General features: G+C 42.3%; 1 protein-coding gene and 1 pseudogene across 2 annotated transcripts in view; both read left to right on the top strand.

The window, feature by feature from the left end:
- The first annotated feature begins 17,231 nt into the window (after positions 1-17,231).
- LOC114685272 lies at positions 17,232-22,077 on the top strand (annotated as a pseudogene).
- Syt9 (synaptotagmin 9) overlaps positions 21,985-22,548 on the top strand; it is a 175,233-nt gene continuing 174,669 nt past the window's right edge. The window contains exon 1 of one of the 2 annotated variants that reach the window (XM_028859868.2): positions 21,985-22,385. In XM_028859868.2, coding sequence (XP_028715701.1) covers positions 22,241-22,385 — 145 coding nt within the window. In that variant the 5' untranslated portion in view covers positions 21,985-22,240. The remainder of the gene's footprint in view (positions 22,386-22,548) is intronic. The other variant, XM_028859867.2, reaches the window with a different exon arrangement.

Raw genomic sequence — 22,548 nt, 5'->3', positions numbered from 1 at the left:
GTGCTTCATGTAAACTGTAAACTAGAGATGGTAATAGTCCATCCCTTGTAGTGTTCTCACGAGGATTTATTGAGCTAAGAGTTTTTTAAAAGGTTTAGAACATGCTTAATGGTATGATGGAATATAGCAGAGGGGGAAATACAATGGGAAAAGAACTCACATTCTTACATTATTTGCTGCTTCCTCCTCCTTCCCCTCGTTTTTAGCAACAGAAATAAGACAACTAGAGCAGGTCAGTATATGGTCCTGATCCAGACTCTTTAGTATTCTTTCAGCGTTACTATGCTTTTCACATTCCACCTGCTTTGTCTGTCTTTATTTTGCCTGTCACTAGAGCTTCTGCTTATCTTTGCAAAGTTAGCACAAATGGTACCTCTTAAAAGAAGTCATCCAACGATATTTGTCTTCTAGAATCTCTCTTGCACACAGCTCTCAGCTCACAGTCTTCTGATCTTCTCTACACCCCTGCTCAGCCTCCCGATATTCAGGGTCATCACTGTCTCTTAGAGATTGACTAAATGTCAAAGGACTGTCTGACAAAAGCTGTTCTGATGACAGGACAAAGATAATGCTTTAAAATTCTTATTCATTAAATCAATAAGGAAGAGAGCAGGAGTATTTGGAAGATTCATTTTGTAATCACATGTTAAATGTATTCTTCATGAATTGTGATATTCTGTTTGGGAGTCCAGTATATATAATACGTGCATATTATGTACTGCACATCCTGTGTAGACACATACACATTATAAAAATGTCAGCACTGCCTGGAGGAGGGGAAGAAAGTAGCTGACTATAGCTCTTCCTTGAGCTTTTTAAAGAATAATAACTAGTGCTTTTCTGGGCCTTAGCACAGATTTCTGCTAAAGTGAGCTCCTGGGTCGGCAACACATCAGAGAGAAAGGAAGGTGTCATTTGGCAATTTGGCTACTGCTGATGACACAACTGTTTCTCATGAAACAAGTTAGCTCCAGGAGAGGGCTGCTCATGAGAGCAGGGTTAGGATAGGAAGTTACCAGAATTGGTACTAGGTTTTCTTTGTGGGAAAGCAAGCTATTTTTTTTCTGAGTACAAGAAAAATGCAACCTATTTATTCCGACCGTGATAACAGTGGAAAAGCACAGTTGAAAACCAGAAATACTAATCTTGAGGGGCAGGGTTGGAGGTGGCTCAGCATAAAGAGTAATTGCTGCTCTAACAGAGGACCCAGTTTGGCTTCCAGGACCTACTAGGTGGCTCACAACCACCTATAACTCCAGTCCCAGAGGATCTGACACCTTCTTCATGAACATAGAGCACAAACATATACTCAGTCACTCATATATACACTTAAGATTAAATAAATAAATTCTTAAAAATACATACACACACACATACACACACAAACACACACACACACACACACACACACACACACACACACACACACACACATGGTTGAAGTGGGACCTAGTGAGACAACTCTCTGACTTTTCTTCTTGTACTTCCAAAGGACTACTAACATGAAAACACAGATAGTTACATGAAAATATTGGCAAAAGTCCCAGCAGATCCTAAGCAAAGCTATTGTATATGGACCATAACTTTGGAAGATACTCAAGTGTCACAGGAGCAGAGAAGCCACCATCTGTGGAGCCCTCATGCCCCAGCCACATATATTAAGTATCTTCTCTGTGTTTTTAAGGAATTCAGTTCCCAGGATTTAATGCAGCAGAATTGTAGAAGGATAGGTAGAGCCTTGTATCCAGATATCAAGTGGTTAGTAAACAAGAAAACACAGAATACACTTTTTATTATACCTCTGAGCTATGCAACAAATTCAGTGCTTCCCACCATATTCCCCTTGTTATTATCCTTACAGTCAATTAATATGCAAAATGTAATTGCCCAAGGTCTGTTCTATTTTAAGCTGTGATTTTCATTTAATATTGATATTGAAAGTCATTTTGAAAGGGTGCTTGCAGCAGCAAATTAGCCAATTACAAGCATGGTATCCCAGTTAATAAAGTTGTCTCTAGGCAGCCTGCCTGGCTTTGAACCCCAGCTCTTCTGCTTACTGTTTGTGTCACCTTGGGCAAGTGATCCACTGTCTTCCAGGTCTCAGAGTCCTTGTCTGTGAGATGGAGGTAATACGGCACCCGAACTTAAAGAATTATGTTAAAGAATCAATGAGTTAATGCTTGAAAAGTGCTTACAACAGCAACAGCTCCACAAATGGGCTCTGTGTTAACACTTAATTCTGCAATGAGACAGCCAAAGCAAAGGATGGGGGGTGGCAAGGATGGTGGACAAGAAAAGAAGCCTTAAGCATCTGCAGTGCAGAGAAGTTCTTTTTGCCTCAGGAGTCATCTTGACCCAGAAACAGTGTTAGTGGTACAACATTAGGCTACTTTGTGTTCCATGGAAATCTCATATTAATATTAATGCCCTAGGGATAGTCCCTGGAGGCCTGCACTTGGACCTGCTTACACTTTAGCCCTGGTGAGCCTTGACTCATACATATTGACTCAGGCAAGTATGACCTAAACTCAAGGAAAATTCTGCTTGTTGGGCCACTGTTTTTCATTTTATAGTTCCATTTACTTTTGAAAACCAAGGAAAGACATAAATTTAAAACAACTGTCTGCAAAAGAACTTTCCAGAGAACAGTCCCGGTGGTCGGGACATCTATTCAGGACAAAAAGCCCAGTGTTGGTGTACTGTCTGTCAATATGCTAAAGGAAGCCTCTGAGACCTGTGGCTTTCCCATCATCCATCTAAAGCCTTACAGTGAATTGGGATGGGCAGCTAGCTCAATTAGTAGAGTGCTTAACTAGCATGCATGAAGCTCTGGATTCCACCCTTAGCATTGCATAAACTGGATGTGGTGGCTCATGCCTATAATCTCAGCAATGAGGAGGTATAAAAAGGATCTGAAGTTCAGAGTTATCTTTGGATGTCTAAGGAATTGGAGGAAAGCCTGGGAGACATGAGACTCTATCTCCAGTAATAATAACAACAGTAATAGTAAAAGGTTTACATTGAATGGAGTTCTCCTTACAGGGACAGAAGACAGCAGCCTGGGTACAGGCAAACAAGAGACACAAGGCTCACTCATAATTGTTCTTTGTGATAAGCTCCATAATAGACAGGAAAAGGCTCCCAAATTTAGAGATTAGTATGGGAATTCTTCAGGGCTTATAGATCTCCCATCCTCCTCACTGTATTAATCAATATATGTGAGCATATACTGAGAACGTTGTCCTGAGTTATCTTGCATGTGTGTGCACACACACAAACTTCTAACACACAAATACATCTTCAAGTTACATATATACATTCCAAATCCATGCTACCATCCATGGATTGGGCAGTGTCCTGGCACTGGGACTAAAATGGAGACACTATTCTTGTCCCATAGCCTCACAGAGCCTCACAGAGGAGATGAGACTCTTGTACATATGGGACAGACTGAATCCCAGATAATTTTAGACTATCAGTATCCAAAAGGACTTAGTCAAACACATTTGCATTTGCCAGTGAGACACCTGTATCAGAGATATTTAGTGATCTTCCTATGTTGTCAAATATGTATGTATGTATGTATGTATGTATGTATATTCTTATACAGTAGATCAATTCTTCTGGACAGAATTATTGTCTGCACTCCTTTGCACTGTTTGTGAATTTATAAATGCTTTAATTTTTTATTTATTGTTGAATTTAAGAACACTTTAATTATTTTTATTTAGTGTATATATGTTGGCATGCATGTGTGTCACAGTGTGTATGGGACAATTAGAGGACAACTCTTGGGAGTCGGTTCTCTTCTACTCCCTTGTGGAATCTGGTGATCTAAGTCAGGTCATCAGGCCTGTATACAAGCACTTCAACCCACTGAGCCATCTGACCAGCCCTAAAAGCTTTGTTTTAAACAAAACACTGTGCTTTGTTTTAAATGGATCTACCCATCTGCCCCACCTCCAGAATCTTGAGGTCTACAGGCAAGAAGATGATCTTATACCTCTATGGATCCACAGTGACTGTTGGAGCTACAGTTTTCCAGGGGACACTCAATTCACCACCTAACATGATGTGAAGGAAGCGGAGAGAGTAGCCTGGGAACCTGGCCTTGGTCCTCATTACATTCATTCATTACAACAGGTAGAGCAATGATGAACATGAATCATGGATACAAATTCAAGGTACAACATTGCAAACTCATCCTAAGAGTGTCAAAACTGTCTTTAAGCCCTTACACTTTCTTTCCCATCCTAACCTCCACTCTTTTGTGGTTTTTTCATTTGAGAGAGCAGGAAAGCTCAGTTTCCTCAGGTGTTGTTGAGTCTTCATGGACAAACTCATGGAAAGGGTTTGATAAGCTTTATTGCAGTTTAGTTTATGGCGGCTCTGGGCAATTGCTTTGCATCCTTGGCTTGTGGCTACATCACTCTAATTTCTGACTTTGTCTTCTTCATGCATTTCTTATCTCCCTGTAATGGAGAAGTCACTGGCTGTGTAGCCTGTACTACATGGAGGATGGTTTCATCTCATCCTATATAACTAATCACACATGCAGATACCATATTTCTGAATGATGCTGTATCTTGCGATTCCAAGTGGACACAAATTTAAAGGGCAGTCATAAGTCAACTCTGTTAGCTTTCATTTCTAGCTTGGGTCTGTGTTCATCAGAGTGAGTAAAAAGATGACAATGGAAGGAAGCTTAACTTGATCTGCACGGATGCTTCCCCTATCTTGTTGCTAGTTCTGCACAGTTCTATTCTCTTTTCTGAGTTTGTTCACATCCAGAATGCTCTCTTGGAACATGTCACTTGACTTGGATGATTCTCTAACATTAGATACTGGCTCTTATCCATCCCATCTTCTCTTGAGTACCCCGGTCCATCTGGATCTGAGTGTGGCCCTTCGTTGATTTTTTTTTTCATTTAACAATTATTCACTAGGCATTTCAGACAAAATCTTGGATGCCAGGTTTTCAGGACAGGCATGAGTGACAAAACTCTTGCCTTCACAAAGTGAACATCTAGGTTGGCAAAGGGTATGGGATGTGTGGACTAAACAAGAAATAAGCATAGAGACAGATGTTATGGTACACTCCTGTAAAACCAGCATTTGAGAGGTGGAAGCTGGAAGACCAGGAGTTCAAGGCCAAGCTCAGTTACATAGTAAGTACAAGGCCAGCTACATAAGTACTAGTCTCAACAACAACAAAAAATTAAACAAACAAACAAACAAAAAAACACCTAAAGTAATAAATACTCAACACCCAGAGCAGTATCTCACACATAAAGGGGTTCAATAAATATAAAAATAAGCTTGGACCAGGCAGTGGTGGCCCATGCTTTTAATCCCAGCACATGGGAGGCAGAGGCAGGCAGATCTCTGTGAGTTTGAGGCCAGCCTGGGCTACAGAGTGAGTTCCAGGAAAGTCGCAAAGCTACACAGAGAATAAGCTTGATGGGATGTAGAGGGCAGTGTCTGACAGTGACTAAGGTTACAAAGGAAAAGGACTGTTGTGAAATGGAGCATCCAGGTATGGCCACCACGGAAGGCTGTTGGACAAGGCATTTTTCAGGCTGATATATGAAGAAATCTGAGGAGCCAGTTAGAGCACATGCCCAGGCAAAGGGAAGAATAAGGGAAACATCGGTGAATTAGTAGCAGGCTGATTTGTCTGGGAACAGACAAAGAACAATGGAACTGAGTCATCTGAGTGAGGGGAAACTAGTACAAGCTGGTATGAGAAAAGTGGAGGAGAATCCAGTATCACCATCAAACAGGCATTTCTAAGGCAACTGGAAGCCATCTGTGCATTAAGTAGTAAATTGATATCATTGATGAGATGGCATTGTATCTCTAATATATGAGGTCCTGGGTTCAAACGCCTATACCACAAAAATCAGTCATGGTGGTACATGCCTATAATCCTAACACTCAGGAAATAGAGGCAGAAAGATCAGAAGTTCAGTAGGTTTGAGATCCATCATGGCCACATAAGACTCTGTCTCAAAAAAAAAAAAAAAGAAAAGGAATATGGCTGATTTAAGGGGAAAGCACTGTAGGCAGGCAGTAGGATGTGAGAACAAAGAGGAAAGTGATGTTGTGATATATAACTTCCCCCAGTGTAACTAAGAAAAGACTAGGTTGACCAAATCTGCAGAGCTGATCTGACCTTGGTGAGACTCATCTTGTAACCTGACCATGCTGAATAAGCAGTATCCTTGTCTGCCACCATGTAGGAAAGTACTGCTTTCCTGAATAGTTTTCTTGCATTCTGGCTCGCTCTCTCTCTCTCTCTCTCTCTCTCTCTCTCTCTCTCTCTCTCTCTCTCTCTCTTAAACAACACATTCCTTCCATATTTGAGGAGTTTTCCACTGTGGTTAACTGTGGTCCTTGTCGTTGGCATCCACACACTGTGTATTCTTCTCCCTCATGCGTGTCAGGACTTCCTCTGGGAAGCCAGTAGAACAGGGGTGGTGGTGTATCCTTGTTTCTGGAACTTTAGAGGAAAAGCCAGGGTTTGAGCAGCCCCAACAGGTTAGGCTCAGCCACCCAACCTCATAAGTGAATTAAAGGGACAAATAATGGTAAAAAACAGAGAAGATTTAATCGATGTTACCACATTAGGAAAAACAGATAAAGAAGTCCAGTAACTGCCGTCCGTATTCAGGGTTTGTGAGATTTAGTTTAGAGAAAGGACTAGGGCAAAAGACGTGAATAATTAAGTGGCCTGATGCAGTGCCAGGAGTTGAATCAGGGCTTCACACATGTGAGGCAAGGCCTCTTTCAACTGAACTAGATCCCTAGGCTCCCGAAACTTTTTTCTCTTTCAAAAATGGGGAATAGGCTCTGATAGGGAATGTCACTTCCCAGGGTCTCAACTTGAGTAGAAACTGGCTCTGCCATCAATCTCCGCCCTCCTTGTTTTAGGGGAAAGTGACAGCACAGTCTTACTTGAAATTTTAGTCAGTTGGGTCAGATTGCCAAGGCTCCAGGGGCTTTGCCTTGGCCTGTTAGGGAGTTATTAGTAAATGTTGCACAATTTTTTAAATGGTCTTCTTATTAAAAAACAAAAACAAAAAGACCCGGAGCCAGATATTTGGATAAATGCTGAGAGATCAGAGAGACAAAGGAACAAGACACAGCCACTTCTCACCTCACCAGCTCCACGAATTCTCTGAGTCTTCAGCCGAAAGGGGTCCAGCTGGCAAGGGCTCCTCGGCCGAAAAAGCTTTAGTTCCTGCCTCCTCACGCCTTATACACCTTTCTCCACACTGCCATGTTACCTCCTTCCTAGTGCTGGAATTAAAGATGTGTGTGCTTCCCAGGTACTGGTAGCAAAGGCATGAGATCTCAAGTGCTGGGATTAAAGGTGTGTGCCACCACTGCCTGACTCTGTTTCTCTCCTAGACTGAGTCAATCTCATGTAATTCAGGGTGGCTTTGAACTCATAGAGATCCAGATGAATCTCTGCCTCCTGAGTGCTAGGATTAAAGGTGTGTGCCACCACTGCCCGGTAGCTATGTTTAATCTAGCGGCTTGTTCTGTTCTCTAACCTTCAGGCAAATTTTATTAGGCTACACAATATATCTTCTACTTTGCAGGACACAAAAGGATGATGCATCTGTTAACATGACATCAGGGAGCAACTTAGAACAAAGAGCAGGACTGTCCATAATCTCCAAGCCTTGGGATTTGCTAACAGATCAGCTGGGTCTGATCAAGACCATCTAATGGGCTTCAGTCACTTTGGTTTAACTGAGGCTGCTTTCAAGGGCTTTTTCTAGTCTGCTATTGGCCAAGTCTCAGTTCCCTAACAAGCCAGCCTTTCTGCACAGACACATGAGTGCTCTCAAGAAATATCACCCCAGAGTGAGCCATCCAGGTGGAGGAAAACAGCTGAGGACAAAAGCCTCTGCCTTTTTACAGTAAAATTTCCAAAATGTTATAGCAGGCATGTAAGAACCTACTTTTGCTAAAATGCTCTGGATCCTGGATTGGGGCCTATACAGTAAAAGCCAGGCAAAAGCTTCCATTAGGGAGAGTCTGCCTTACTCTGGCTACCTGCTCGCCTCTGCACAGACATGATCATCACTCCAGGTGTGTCTGTTAGTGTAACCTATTGATATTATGGGTGTCAGTGGGCATCTCCAGAGAACTTGCAGGATCTTGTGTCCCAGATAGAAGGCATTAGACACCACATGAATAGCTGCAGAAGCAGGAAGCATTCATTCAAAGAGAGCAAACAACAAACCAAGGTAGATTTTAGACAGAAAAGACAGGACCAAACAGTTCCTGTTCACTTCCCAATCCCAACTGATACCCACCCTGCCCATCAACTCCATTTTGTGGGACTGTTTTGAAGGTAATGGCCTTTTCTTTTCAACTTGTATCAGCCTTCACAGATGGATTCACTCCAAGTGAGTTTCACTTCCAGTTGAGCCTAATAACCACTGGAGACTGAAGAAAAATAGAGACATAGTTGAAGAAAACCTATTTTTTCTTTCTTGTATAATATTTGCAAGACATTTTCCTCATAAATGTAATGGCAAAGGCTAAAATCTAAGATCCTGTGAAATAAGCCTTGAATCTCTCCTTTCAAACTCAAAACAGCTCAAGACAAAACTGTGAACAGGACTACCACTTACTATATTATTCAGGTGCACAACTAAACAACTCATATACAACATACTACTGTAGTAGTGCTAGTTCAAATACAAGAACTGGGACGTAATGATCTATGGTTTTTAGCATGAAATAAAGCAAAGGCACATGTTTTATTTCAATCAATAGAGGTTAAAATTATAATGTAAAAGGTGTGTCACTACTCAGTTAAATGCTCGAAGTCAGCCAGCCACCTCCAGGTCAGTGAAGTTCATAGTTTGCATAAAGCTCTCATTATCTGCACTTTATAAATTTCCTTTCTTTCAACAGAAACTCTCTTAAAGGAGGTCTAAATAGAAGATTCTTCAGGAAATGGAAAATCAGCTGTCACCTTGGTTCACTGGGGTGTCCTCTGAGTCTCAAGGACTCTAACTCTACCTGGAAACCAATGTTTTCTTAGGTTCATGTACATTCCAGGGACATTTTTTCTATTAAATAGAGAGAAAGAGAGAGGAAGATAAAAACAGACAGAGACAAACAGAGAAAACACCCTGGAAAAGATATTCCCAACTAGATGAAAGAGAGGGAGAGAGAGAGAGATATGGGAAGCTGTAAAGTACTGCCAATAGGAGCAGAGAACACATGTTTGTGTGATAGTGTGAGCTGATATTCAGAAGAAGGTCTGTATTAAAGATAAAAAGGTTCTACAAGGCTGACTGGCTAATTAGAACTTCATGATTAGAAAGTTGGAATGATTCAGGTCTAGAGCAAAAAGAATTATTCCCTTAATAGCCTTTCCTGGCTCACTCTGTAATCTGCATTTTGACTATCAGGTAAAACTGTTAGAATGTCTTCTTAGCTTCCACTAGCTTTTACCAACTCAGAAGCTAAGAAAGGCATCAGAGAACATCTGAAACCATTGCTGAGATTTCCCCATTTTGCTCTAACCCATTTACCTGATGTCTCCATGATGCATTTGTCAAATGCATCGATTTATGACATTCTTTTGTTCTATGACTAGAAAAAGTCATGTGATCATAGCCATCCAGGTCAACCTGATCTGTGTTCCAGGCTGTCCTCACTCATGTTTGACTCAGAAAAGAACCACATCTAACTGCCTCTGGAGTGAGCACTGTGCTTTGTGTTGGCAATGGAGAACAATACTTATTCCCGAATATCAAATAGGGGAAAACATAGGTGCTGTTACTGGAGGTTTATGTGCAAAGTCTGAAATCAGACAGCTGCAGATAGAGAAATTAGCATCTTTGCTGGCAGAAGATAACTCAACACATCTGGGCATGAGGCAGAATTGTAGAAGCAGGAGAGGAAGTGCAGCAGGAGAGAGCCAGGAGGCAATGCCACTGCTTAGGAGGTGAGACCGGCTGAGCAGAAAACAGGAGCAGAGTGCGTTGCTTGGAGTCTGTGTAATCCCCTGGGCTTTAGGCAATTCTTTAGGAAGTCACATACAGCTTGTTTTCAAGTTGTGTGTTTGACCTTCCTAGGCACCATAAACACTCATTTTAGAATGTGTATTTGACTGTCCAAGGTGATCATAAATGTCTCCAGAAATTGTTATAAAAATGTAAAGGACTCCTGTAGGGCAATTCTGATATAAGAGTTATGAGGAGGCATGTTGTAGTAGTTGAATTTAAGTCTCTGAAGGTCCCCTAATCTGAACTTGAATCTCTTCTCCATAGCTTATTAGGGGTATGACCTTGGGCAGGTGACTGGAGCCTCAGAATTTTGATATCCTATCTATAAAATCAGGATAATAATAATAGTAAGGATTTTAGCTGGAAGTAGTAATAACTAAAAGCACATTTATTGGGGACCAGATACACCACCTAGAAGTTAAAAGCACTGGCTATTCTTGCAGATAACTTGGGTTCAGTATCTCACACCCATGTTGGGGCTCCCAACCATATGTAATTTCATTCGCAGGGGATCTGATAACCTCTTCTAGCCTCCTGGAATACTGAACACATATGGTCTACGGACATGCATAGAGACAATCCATTCATACACATAAAGCAAAACCAAACCACATTAAGCACAGCATACCCCAATGGAACACCCAACAGTTGCTCAGTGAGTTTCCCCCATTAATAGATAAACAGGACAGTCTGCAAAGACCACACAAGTCACAAATGTATGTTGTTGAGCCCTCCCATCTTCACATGCAGAAAACAAAGTCAGGGTCTACTGCATCCAGCAAGGCTGTAGAAGGCACAAGATCAAAACTGCTCTTTCTGGCCATCTAAACCACTTTGTGACGTGGGTTCTCACCCAGGCCACCTGCAGTGGAAAAGTGATCAACAGCCAGGCTTGAGACTCACACAGGCCATCTGTGCTGCTGACTACCTGTGTGAACTTGAGTGTGCTACTTAAATGTCTTCCTCCTCTTCCTGGCTTTGTTTCATTGTTTTAGATAGTATCTCATGTAGCCCAGCCTGACTTCAAACTCACTATTTTGAAGAACATCTGAAACCACTGCTGAGATTTCCCCATTTTGCTCTAACCCACTTACCTGATGTCTCCATGATGCATTTGTCAAATGGATCTAGGCTGGCCCTAAACTCCTGGTTCACTTGCCTCCACCTCCATCGCATGCTGGGATTGCAAGATACAAATTGCTGCTACTTACATTTCCAAACTTAGTTTCCTTTGGGGAGAGTGGAGGTGACTAACATCTTTCCCAGTGAATTGTTATGAAGATTATATGAGCTAATTCATAGCATTTTTAAAAGTGTCTAACAAATGGCATGAGCTAAAAATGACAGTAAAAAATAATTAAAATAACAAAAATAAGCCTCTAGGATTCTAAATTCTACTTTGCTTCTTGATATGCTTTGCAGAATATATTTCTGGAGATAAAATAAGAAGGAACTTAATAGGGGGTAGCAAGAAAGTTTTCAATAGAGATAAAGAATAATACCAAGAGGATAAAGGTTTTATATATATTCAGAAAATATTTTTGAGGTAAGATAGCAATGACTTTGCATAATTAATTCATGTGGGAGATAAGAAGAAAGCCTGTTTATTGTGGAATTCAAAGTCCAACACAGAAGTTATATTTTAAAAAAAAAACTTTTGCATTTAGTGGGCACTCACTGACCACTGGTTGAACTGGATGATTACATGTGATAACGAGGATTCCACTCCCCCAAGGCATAGCTCTGGTCATGCAGTTCCTGCTCCAGACTTTCCTGGGAAGTGTAGCTCTCTACCATCATCAAAGAAGTTTATTTCTATAGCACACGGGGACCATTACAGAAATCCACAACTGGTCAAAGTGCAGAAAACAACAGGCCGTGAGGTACCAAACCCCAGATGATACATCTACTTTGCAAGCTCTACACCTAAGACTCGGGGAACATTGCAGAAGAGGGGGAGGAAAGGTTGTAGGAAGCAGAGCTCCAGGATGTCTGCTGTACAGTGCCCTTCTATATGTGACAGGGAAACTGCACCCATTAAATCCCAACAGTGTGACTGCTTTAACAAGATTTGCACAACAACAATGTCAGTGGATAGGCCAATGTGGATGGGGAAATTGCAGGGGCCCCACCACTAGATGAAGAGCTACGGTCAATTAAGTACTGCAGGGAGAGGGGGAATCGGTCTTTTCCAGGGACAATCCCCCTGACTGGTCATCTAATCCCAAGTAGTCAGTACTAAAAAGATACATACAAGCAACACTAAGTGGACTCAATTGGTTGCATAAATACATTCATATACATACACACATTCATATACACTTTGTTACATATATTTAGAATAAGAGACCATGGAGTTGAGAAAGAGTGGAGCTGGAACATGGGAGGAGTTGGAGGAGAGAACAAGGAGTAGAAATGAGGTAAATATAATATTAGAAATTTCTCAAAATATTTTAACAATAATTATAACTATACTAATCTCAAAAAAGAAATAATTTTAAATTATAAAATAAACACAGGTGTTGAGAAAAAAATAATAAACGTGATAGGAAAAGCTAGACAATGTATACCATGCTTGTAATCCCAGAATTTGGGAGATAGAGGCAGGAGGTTATCCTGGGCTATGCTACACAGCAACTTTTGGGTCAGCTTGGGCTACATGAGTGCTGTTTTAAAACACACACACACACACACACACACACACACACACACACACACACACTTTTTAAAAAGTATTTTTAAAGTAAAGTTATTTATTTGGGACCTGGAGGTAGAGATGTGGTAGAGCTCTTGCCTAGCATGCAGGATGTTTACCAGTACATTATAAATCAGACACCAATTACAAGACTGTAATCCCAGCTGTAGGAGGCTAGTCCATCAGAAATTCAAGGTCATCTTCTGTTGCATAATTAATTTAAGGACAACCTGGGCTGCATGAGATTCTATATCAGCAAAATGATTTTTATCCGATGTTGGAGGGAGATGAAGTCCAGAAATTTGACCTTTGCTCTCTCCTTGGCCTCATTATGAACAAATGAACAAATACAAACCTGTGTGACCACAGAGAAGACACAGTAAAGGAGTGCCAGGCCTTGTGCCCAGTGCTTTGCCTTCAGGCCTCTCATGGTTCTCTCTACAATGGTGTGGCTTTTAAATGACAGAGCTAATAAGACTCTGCTTCCTTTAAAGTGAAGGAAATGGTAGTTAGAAAATTGTAGCTATAAAACATAAAACCAAGAAGAAACCCACACAATCCAGGCAGGAGGAATAAGTATCTTGAACATAGTAGAACAATCCGCTCCTTGGAATAATAGCTAATGAGAATACTCAGAGGGACCAAGTGGTTATTACCAAGTTTCCAAAGGCTTCTATCTTATCTCAAGAAAAATTGACCCAAACAGGAAAGGATGAAGCTAACAGCTTCAAAGGAGACTAATGACCAAGATGAGAAAGCAGGTGCCACAGAACATGAGCTCCAAGTCATTGCAAATCTCTTGGTCAAGGTGAACTTCATGTAAGGCTCAGAGACAAGTGTGATGATGAATGAGGAGGAGGTTTGTGAGTACTTCAGGCCAGTGCTAATCATTAGAAGACAGTTCTGGATCTCATTTTCTTTTGTATAAAGCAACTATCTGGCAAAGAACTGAATCAGCAGAATTTATGATTGATGGAACTTCTGTCATTAGGTACCTACAACTACTCTTGAGTCTTAAGAGCTCATCACAGCATCACCTCTTTGGTTTTACCCAAGGTCGGCATTGTATAATTAACGAACAGCATGGAAGATGCATGGGACATGAAGGGTTTCATCTGCTGCATCCAGGGTACTGCCATCCATGCAGCAAAGTAGAAGCTTGAGGCCCAAAGGAGGCAGGAGACACAGCACCACATGCTGGGTGACACCAGAAATGCTGCCTGACACTTGGCTTGCTGGGCTCAGCTAAGGCACCACATTTCAGAAAGGATTTTCAGCAAATGAAATCATATAGTAGACAAGGGACAAGTCGATAAGAGACTTTGGAAATCTCAGCGGAAGAGTAAAGATACTGGGTACTTTCACCCTGGAGGTAAAAGTACCTCCATGTACAAAGTTTTGCGTACAACAGTGTGGCATATGAAACAGGTACTATCTGGGTGTGGTGGCTCATTCTTGTAAGACCAGCATTCAAGGAAGTAAGGGAAGAAGAATCAGAAGGTCAAAGCCAGCCTCAGCCACACAAGATTCTTTCACATAAAAACAAAAATAAACAACAACACCCCCAAAAGAAAACATAGGCTCTGGGTCCAGGCATACTTCCATGTGAATCTTGGCTGTCAGGACTAAGCTACTAGGAGAAGCTACTAAATCTTTCTGTGCTTCTTTTCTCACATACAAAATGCAGGGCTAATGTAGGTGAAATGCAGTAATGTGTAAAGTACACGGTATGTAGCAAATGCTTAAGAACTGTCAGCTATTATGACATCACCAAGAGGGTGCTGTAGCTGCCATCAAGTCCCTTTTTCCAAAAGTGCTTTTTCTAAGCATGCAAACTAAAAGTTCTTAGGCTTCATCTTCAGAAGCATGTGCAGCAGCACCACAGGTCTAATCTGTGTGATGTTGCTCTGACAGTAGAACTGAGACAGAAAGTCTATTTTTTTTTTCATTTGTTGACTGTCTGTGTAATCTCAAGTAGTCCAAGATAGCCACAGGCTTCCTGCACAGTTTACAGGCATGTGCCATCACATGCTGCTGAAAGATCCCGTCACTCCAAATTACCAGAAATTCTCGACATTCTGGAGGCTGGGGAGTCCAAGTGGAAGGCAAGGGCCTCCGTGCTCTCATGGCACGGAAAAGGGTGAAAAGCCCTCTGAATCTGATCACCTCTCTGTGGTCCCATAATACCGTGAAAGTGGAAATAACCTTTCTGTGTGAGTTTGGGATACTTTTAAAGAAATAACTTTGTAGGCCAGTGTGAATCTCAGGAATCAGAATTCTTGTCTTTTAAAAAAATGCGTTCATTTATTCTTCTACAATTTCATACCTATATGTATATTGATTGTGTTGTCCCTGTTATCTCTCATATTTTCTTCTTCCCTACTGGAGCACTTGTTCTTCCCAACAACTTCATCTTCTATTTTCATATTTCTCTGTGTGTATGCACATGCTTTTGTGTGTGTGTGTGTGTGTGTGTGTGTGTATGAGAGAGAGGGAGAGGGAGAGAGAGAGAGAGAGAGAGAGAGAGAGAGAGAGAGAGAGAGAGAGAGAGAGACTGCATTTAATTAGGGTTTCTTGCATGAGTATAGGTGTGTAGGACTGGTAGATATTTACTTGAGGAAGGGCTTCTTATCAGTGATTATACCCCTGAGGTATATAACTCCTTATCTCCCCCTTGCAACTGTGAACTTCCTAAAGCTCCTTAGGGAAGGATGGGGTCTCTTGAGCTCCTTGCTCATCCATGATGAAATGTTGATGGATTTAGTCTTGTATAAACATTGCTTGGGTAGCTACAGTTGCTGTGTGTTCATGGGTACAACTGCCAGGTCATGACCAGAAGATAGCACTTCCTAGCACCCCTTTCCATCCTTTGGCTTTTAGATTCTTTCCTCTCACTCTTCCTGATGTTCCTTGAATTTTGGAGGGGTGTTACAGATGTTCCACTTAGGGCTGAGCACTCATAGTTACTCATTCTCAGCACTTTGGCAAGTTATGAGTTTCTGCATTAACCACTGCCCATTTCAAACAGAAGGTTCTGTGACCAAAGCTGAGCAGCACTAATCTATGGATATAAACACAAATACATAGAAGGCAGCTTGACATTATGTTTTTTTCAACACAACACAAGTTTTATGTTCTTCCCTAGGTTTTTCCCTATGATTTTCCAAGACAGGACTTGACATTACGACACAGGAATTCCTCCTGTGGAGTGTAGACCTCAAATCCAGTCAGAAAGTAGTTGGTTACTCCCATAAGAGTTATGTCCCTATTGCACCAATGGGCACATCTTGTCTGGCAGATTAATATTCAAGTTAACATCTGAGTAAGAACACTGATGACTTTTCTACTCCAAAAAATATACTTATTTTTTTTCAGTAAACTTTCTTTTTGAGTCAGGCTGGCATGGAACCCACTATGAAGCTCAAAGACATGCATAAGCACATTTTAGCCAAAACACTCAAAAGGTCATGGTCATCAATATCATGGCTTCTATTAGATATTTAGAACAGTAATGGGTATGGAGTTGTCATTCTATCCTAACAATAACTTCTTCTGGAACATCTCCTGTAGGACCTGCTTTGAGGCTGTGTGACAGCTAACTATTTTAAGAAGTAGAAGTATTTAAGTTTTAAATGGCATAAAATATATAGTATACATATAAATTAGTAACAGTCACTTTTAAACTTGATAAGTATTATGTACTATACATAATTGTGCACCCTCTACTTTTATATAACTAGCAATATAAGTAGGTTTGTTTATGCCAACATTGCCAAAATGAGCAATACAGTGGGCTGCAACATTTTTATAGCTAAGACATCACTTGAGTGATAAGAATTTTTCTGTTGCAGTGTAGTCTATTCTTGAATGAAAATGTTATGCAGCTCATGACATCTTCCAGTTTGGTATGCTATGAATAGCAGATTAAGAAATATGTTTTGTACCAAGAACATTACAGTGAGCATAAAACAGCATTAGGAAAAAGGCATAAGACTGGGCATGGTGGAGCACATCAGTACGCTAAGCATTCTAGAGGTAAATGCAGGAGGGTCATTTTTGTTAACCTGGTGAGTTCAAGGTTGTCCTGGGCTGTCTGAGACTGCCTATCAGGCAGATTCTATCTACTTCTATCTAATCTGTCTGTCTATGTGTCTATCTATGTATAAATGTATAAACACACACCATCATAGTCAATAGCACAATTCAAAGTGCATTTACTTGTACATTAATAGAATTAAATGTATTGCTTTAGGTAATATTCAACTGTGCACATGTTAATATTATCTGATAAACGCCAGATATAAACATTTTAACTTGCAAGATGCTGGTTGCTTAGTAACTATTTTACTTCTTGAATGTCTTAGAATCTGTTACATCCCAAGGATACTTGTTTTAAATTTATTTTTAAAAAAATTTGTGTTTCATTTTACTTCATTTTGCAAAAGGTTTACCATCAGAGTGTCAGTGTTGTAAAAACCACTGGTACCTTGAAATGAAATGGGAAAGAAAAAGACATCAACATTGTTTTCATTGCACACGTAGATTTGGGCAAGTCCACTATTGGTCATCTGATCTACAATGTGGTAGACTTGATAGGAACCACTGAAAAATTTGAAAAGGGGGCCACTGAGATGGGAAAAGGCTCTTTCAATTGTGGCTGGGTCTTGGACAAACTGAAAGTCGAGTGTGAGTTTGGTATCACTATTGACATCTCACTGTGGAAATTTGAGAGCAGCAAACATGTGACTATCATTGATGTCTCCAGACACAGCCACTTTATTAAAAAACAAAACAAAATATGATTACAGATTGTTGTGCTGGTGATGGTGAATTTTGATGCTGTTTTTTCCACGAATGGGCAAACCTGTGAGCATGCCCTTCTGGCTTATACACTATGTGAAACAGCTAACTGTTGGTGTCAACAAAGTGGATTCCGTGGAGTTACACTAAAGCCAGAAATCAGCACCTACCTTAAGGAAATTAGCCACAACCCTGACACAGTAGCATTTGTGTCAATTTCTACTTGGAATGGTGACAGCATGCTGGAGACAAGTGCCAATATGCCTTGGTTTAAAGGATGGAAAGTCACCCATAAGGATGGTGATGTGGGTAGAGCCACACTACCGGGAGCTTTGAATTGTATCCTGCCACCAACTCATCGACTCACATGTCTGCAACTGCCCCCGCAGGCTGTCTCTAAAATTGGTGGTATTGTGCATATGTGTGGCAGTTTTAAGTTATTAGTTTTTAAAACCAGTATTTTTGTTTGTTTTTGAGATTACATTATATTATAATTTAATTGCATTTCTCCCTTCCTTTTCCTTCCTCCAAGTCCTTCCATATACCCCTTCTACTCTCCTTTCATTTCATGAGCTTTTTTTTAAATAAATAGATTAATCAATTAATCTATTTATTTATTTATTATATATACAGTGTTCTGCCTGCATATATGGCTGCAGTCCAGAAGAGGGCACCAGATCTCATTACACATGGTTGTGAGCCACCATGTGATTGCTGGGTATTGAACTCAGAACCTTTGGAAGAGCAGCCAGTGCTCTTAAGCACTGAGCCATCTCTCCAGCCCGACCTTTTTTTTTTTTTTTTTTACTAAGTGTTATTGCATACATTATATATTTGTACACACACACACACACACATACACACACACATACACACACACACACACACACACACACACACACACTTCTAAATATAACCTGTTGAGTCCATATAATATTACTTGTATGTATGTTGTCAGGGCTGACTGTTTGACACTGAACAACCTGCTCTTAGCTTTACTCATTTGCTTGGAGTTCTGTGTGTAGGGGTGAGGCCTAGTGGACTCTTTCCTACCCAGTTTGGCATGGCCATTGGTGTCATCCTTGTTCAGTTCACATTGGGGAGGTCATATTGGTGAGACTTTACCATCACAGCTTCTGATGTTGCTAGGAGACACAATCTCACAACAAACTCCCTGGTCCTTTGGCTCTTACAATCTTTGTGACTCTCTTCTGCAGCGGTCCCTGAGCCTTAGATGTAGGAGGGGTTTGTAGATGTATAAGTTGGGGCTGAGTTCTACAACTCTGCTTTTTGATTGGTTATGGTATTGTGTAATGGTTTCTCTCTGTTGCAAAGAGGAGTTTCCTTGACGAGGGGTGAAGACTACACTCATCTGTGGATATAAGGACAAACGTTTATAGACTGTTATTAGGGATTGTGCTGGTTTAGTAAATTAGTGGTCATAGATTCTCCTCCGCTAAGCATGATTTCACTTTTCATTAGCACTGAGTAGTTGGGTAGGTTTCGACTACTAGGCATGGTACCACTCTTATTGAATGGGTGTTAAGTCCAAATAGAGAGCTGTTCCTTACTGTCAAGATAAACAACTTAATCAGAAATCTGTCAGAGAATTCTGAGAGTCATTAAAACAAGTTCAATGAGAAAAAAAATGTGGGTTTTTTGTTTTGCTTTGTTTTGTTTTTTACAGACAGTAGACCAAGCTGGCCTCAAACTCCTGATCCTCCTGCCTCTACCTCCCGTGGGCAGCAAATATTAGCATGCCCCAGGATGTCCAGCTCTAAGGACACATCTGAGCTTTCCCTCTACCTTCAAACTCTAAAATTGACAGTTGTCAGTCAGTTCTATGAAATACTCTTTCTTGTACTTCTAAATTTTCTAGTTGCTCCTTTTCAGTACTTTGGTGGAGTCACATTTTAAAGGCCAGAGTTATCTCCTATCCAGCATTTTTTCTGGGAGTAACTTCAATGTGGCACCTGTTTCTATTCCCATTAATGACTGACAGACTCCTGTCATTGAAATCTAGGCTAGCATTCTAGGTGCCATTAGAGACTCAGATGTCCCAGGTATGCTTTTGAAACTTTGAGAGATTTGAAGGAATGTTTTATGTTTTGGTTTGGTTTCTGGTTTGTTTTAGGGTGTAAATTGTTTTATTCTGTTTGTTTTGTGTTTTGAGTCTTATCGTGTAACTCTGGCTAGCCTGGACCTTGTTATGTAGACCTGGCTGGCTTTGAACTCAAATGAATCCTCTTGCCTCCACCTTTCTGAGGACTGGAATTACAAATTTGGGCTACAGAACCTAACTCTGCTCTTAAAATTTCTGTTAATATTTGAAATGTCTTTCACATTTGAGTGTTTCTGGCATTAGCCATTGCCTCTTGTGGTCAAGGTTGTCTCCAGAGTTTGGTCTCTTCAAATCATTGCTTAACTGAATTTAAAGTTTTCAGCTACTTTCTGACATCATGGCATAAGAGTTACATGGCTACTGCTTCAACAGTCACCTTCCCTGTTCATACACCACCCTCCAGTCTGTGTCTCCTCCCCTGTCTTGCCCCACACAGAAGTGTCCCCTCCTTTGGAAGAGGACCACCTGCTCAGTCTTCCCCAGGGACTCTTTCTCAGTTGGTTTCACAATGTTTTCACAGATGTTTTGTCTTAGTGTTGTTTGTTTGAGACATGTTGTTGCCCAGGTTTCTTCAAAGTCATTATGTAGTTGAACTTTGGCTCTTCCTTCCTCCACTGTCTTGAGTGCTGGATTATAGGCATGTGTCACTACGCTGAGTCCGTTTGGACTAGGATGAAATCCAGACCCTTGAGTATGGTAGCAAGCACCTACCGATTGATCTTCATCCCAGCCCTATGCATTATTTTTTTTTTAACAAAACAGGTTTTTTGCTTGTTTTTGTTGTTGTTGTTTTGGGTTTTTCGAGACAGGGTTTTTTTTTTTTTTTTTTTCTCTGTGTAACCCTGGTTGTCCTGGAACCCTGTCTGTAGACCAAGCTGGCCTAGAACTCACAGAGATCTGCCTGCCTCTGAGTGCTGGGATTAAAGGCGTACACCACTACTGCCCGGCTTAACAAAAAAGTTTTAAAAATAAACATAGAAAATAAGAAAAATAGAAGGATAGACCTCTTTTCACAGCTCTTTGGAATTACCTTTATAACTACCGTTGTCCATTCTCCATTACTCCACTATAAACTCCACAAAGCCTAGCACCACTCACCACAGAACTTCAGATTTTGTCTGTTGAACAAATATTCTCTGGGGTCCTACATTACCTCTGTGTGTAAAAAGATTTCTATGAGATATTCTCAGAGACAGCACAACCTTATGGCTAAGGGTGCTACTTAATTGTTCTAGAATGAAGTTTGGCAACAGGATTATCTAAATATGTAAGAGGAGTGAGGGGGGAGAAAGAAGGGGAGAGAGAAGGGAAGGGGGCAGGGAAGCAGCCCTGAAGGAAGGAGAGGGAGAAAAGAGGGAGAGAGACTAGTCCCTTATTAGGATTTTGGGCAAGCAGCACCTTTCTGAGTCTGCTTTTTCAGGGATAACATGGGTAGCACACACACCACACACATATAAACACACGTTCAAGGCTATTTACAGAATTAAATGAAATTGTACAAAAGGCTGTGGCACAGTGCCTTGTGCACACAAACAAGCTCAATAATTCGTGGTTATTTCCGGGCTTAGTGCCTAAAAATCTGAAGGGATGGGTAGATGAGAAGTGACTGAGGTCTTTCCAAACATCCACAAACTCTGGATCCTCTGTCTCCTGTGCTAGGGAAATGTTGGCAACCCTTGCCTTTCCAATCAGCTGCTTAGAAAACCTATCAGGACCTGTGAAGCTCCAGGTGAGCCTCAGCGTCTTTCCCAGGGGGTCATGCATCTGCCCTCACTTATGATCATTGCCTCCACCTTCTCCAAATCACCGCCGCGCTGGACATCTATTGTTTGTTGGCAAATCTTGGTTTCAAACCTCGTATTTGGGCGCGTGATGTCCTTAGGCCCGCGGCTTCTCCTTAGATCGCTCTTTCCAAGTTCAAAGAAGGTACTGAGATCTCGGCGGGTGTGGTCCACCACCAAGCCTTGGCATCATACACCCAAGAACGTGCATTAGACCCACGCGGAGCTCCAGGGGCGGGGGAGGGGGCGGGGGCAGGGAGGGTGGTTGGGGGATAGTGGTTTGCATCTGGGCGGAGGAATGGGGTGTTAAGAGCTTCTGGCAAGAGTACCGGCTAGCACTCCCTGAGTCTGGGTGCGGCCACTTGGAGCCTGGGGTCCGGAACGGAATCCAGCGCTCCTTTTGTAGCGGGCAAGCGCCAAGGTCTCCGCTCCCCCACCCTCCCGCTGGCGCGTCTGCTTAGAGGCCGCAGCGATCCCCCGTCCTCAGCGCGCACTCCTGACCCGGCCCGCCCCCGGCGGCAGCGAGTAGCGGGCGGAGCGCGGAGAAGCGCGCGGGGCTGTGCGGCGCCGCCTCCCTTCCGCGCCGGGGGAGGAACGAGGGGCCGCGCGGGAGACGAGAAAGCCCGAGCGAGCGACTAGCGGGGAGCTGCATGCAACCGGTGGGAGGCCGGCCGGCTGGCGCTGCGGCTCAGGCTGGGAGCGCGGACCGGCCGGCGGCAGTGGCGGAGGCTCTGAGCTGGCAGGCGGAGGGCTTTCTCCCGCGCCCGCCTGCCCGGCGCGGTCCGAGGATGCGGGGGGGGCGATGCCCGGGGCCAGGGACGCGCTCTGTCACCAGGCGCTGCAGCTGCTGGCCGAGCTCTGTGCCCGAGGGGCCCTGGAGCACGACAGCTGCCAAGATTTCATCTACCACCTGCGGGACCGTACCAGACCCCGGCTCCGCGACCCAGGTAAGCGCCGCCGCCCGGCGGGACCCGAGGGCCCTGGGATGGGGACTTGGGGCCGCACCAGGGCCTGAGCCAGGAGAGCAAAGCAGACTGAAGGAGGGCAGGGGGTGACCATTGAGCCCAAAGAGGTCTCCAAAAGCAGCGCACCATGGCCTGATGCTGGAAC

This window comes from Peromyscus leucopus, chromosome 1 (assembly GCF_004664715.2).
Source record: "Peromyscus leucopus breed LL Stock chromosome 1, UCI_PerLeu_2.1, whole genome shotgun sequence".
In the NCBI taxonomy this organism is placed as follows: domain Eukaryota; kingdom Metazoa; phylum Chordata; class Mammalia; order Rodentia; family Cricetidae; genus Peromyscus; species Peromyscus leucopus.
The sequence above is the reverse complement of the archived record's forward strand: the minus strand, read 5'-3'. Positions and strand labels throughout refer to the sequence as shown.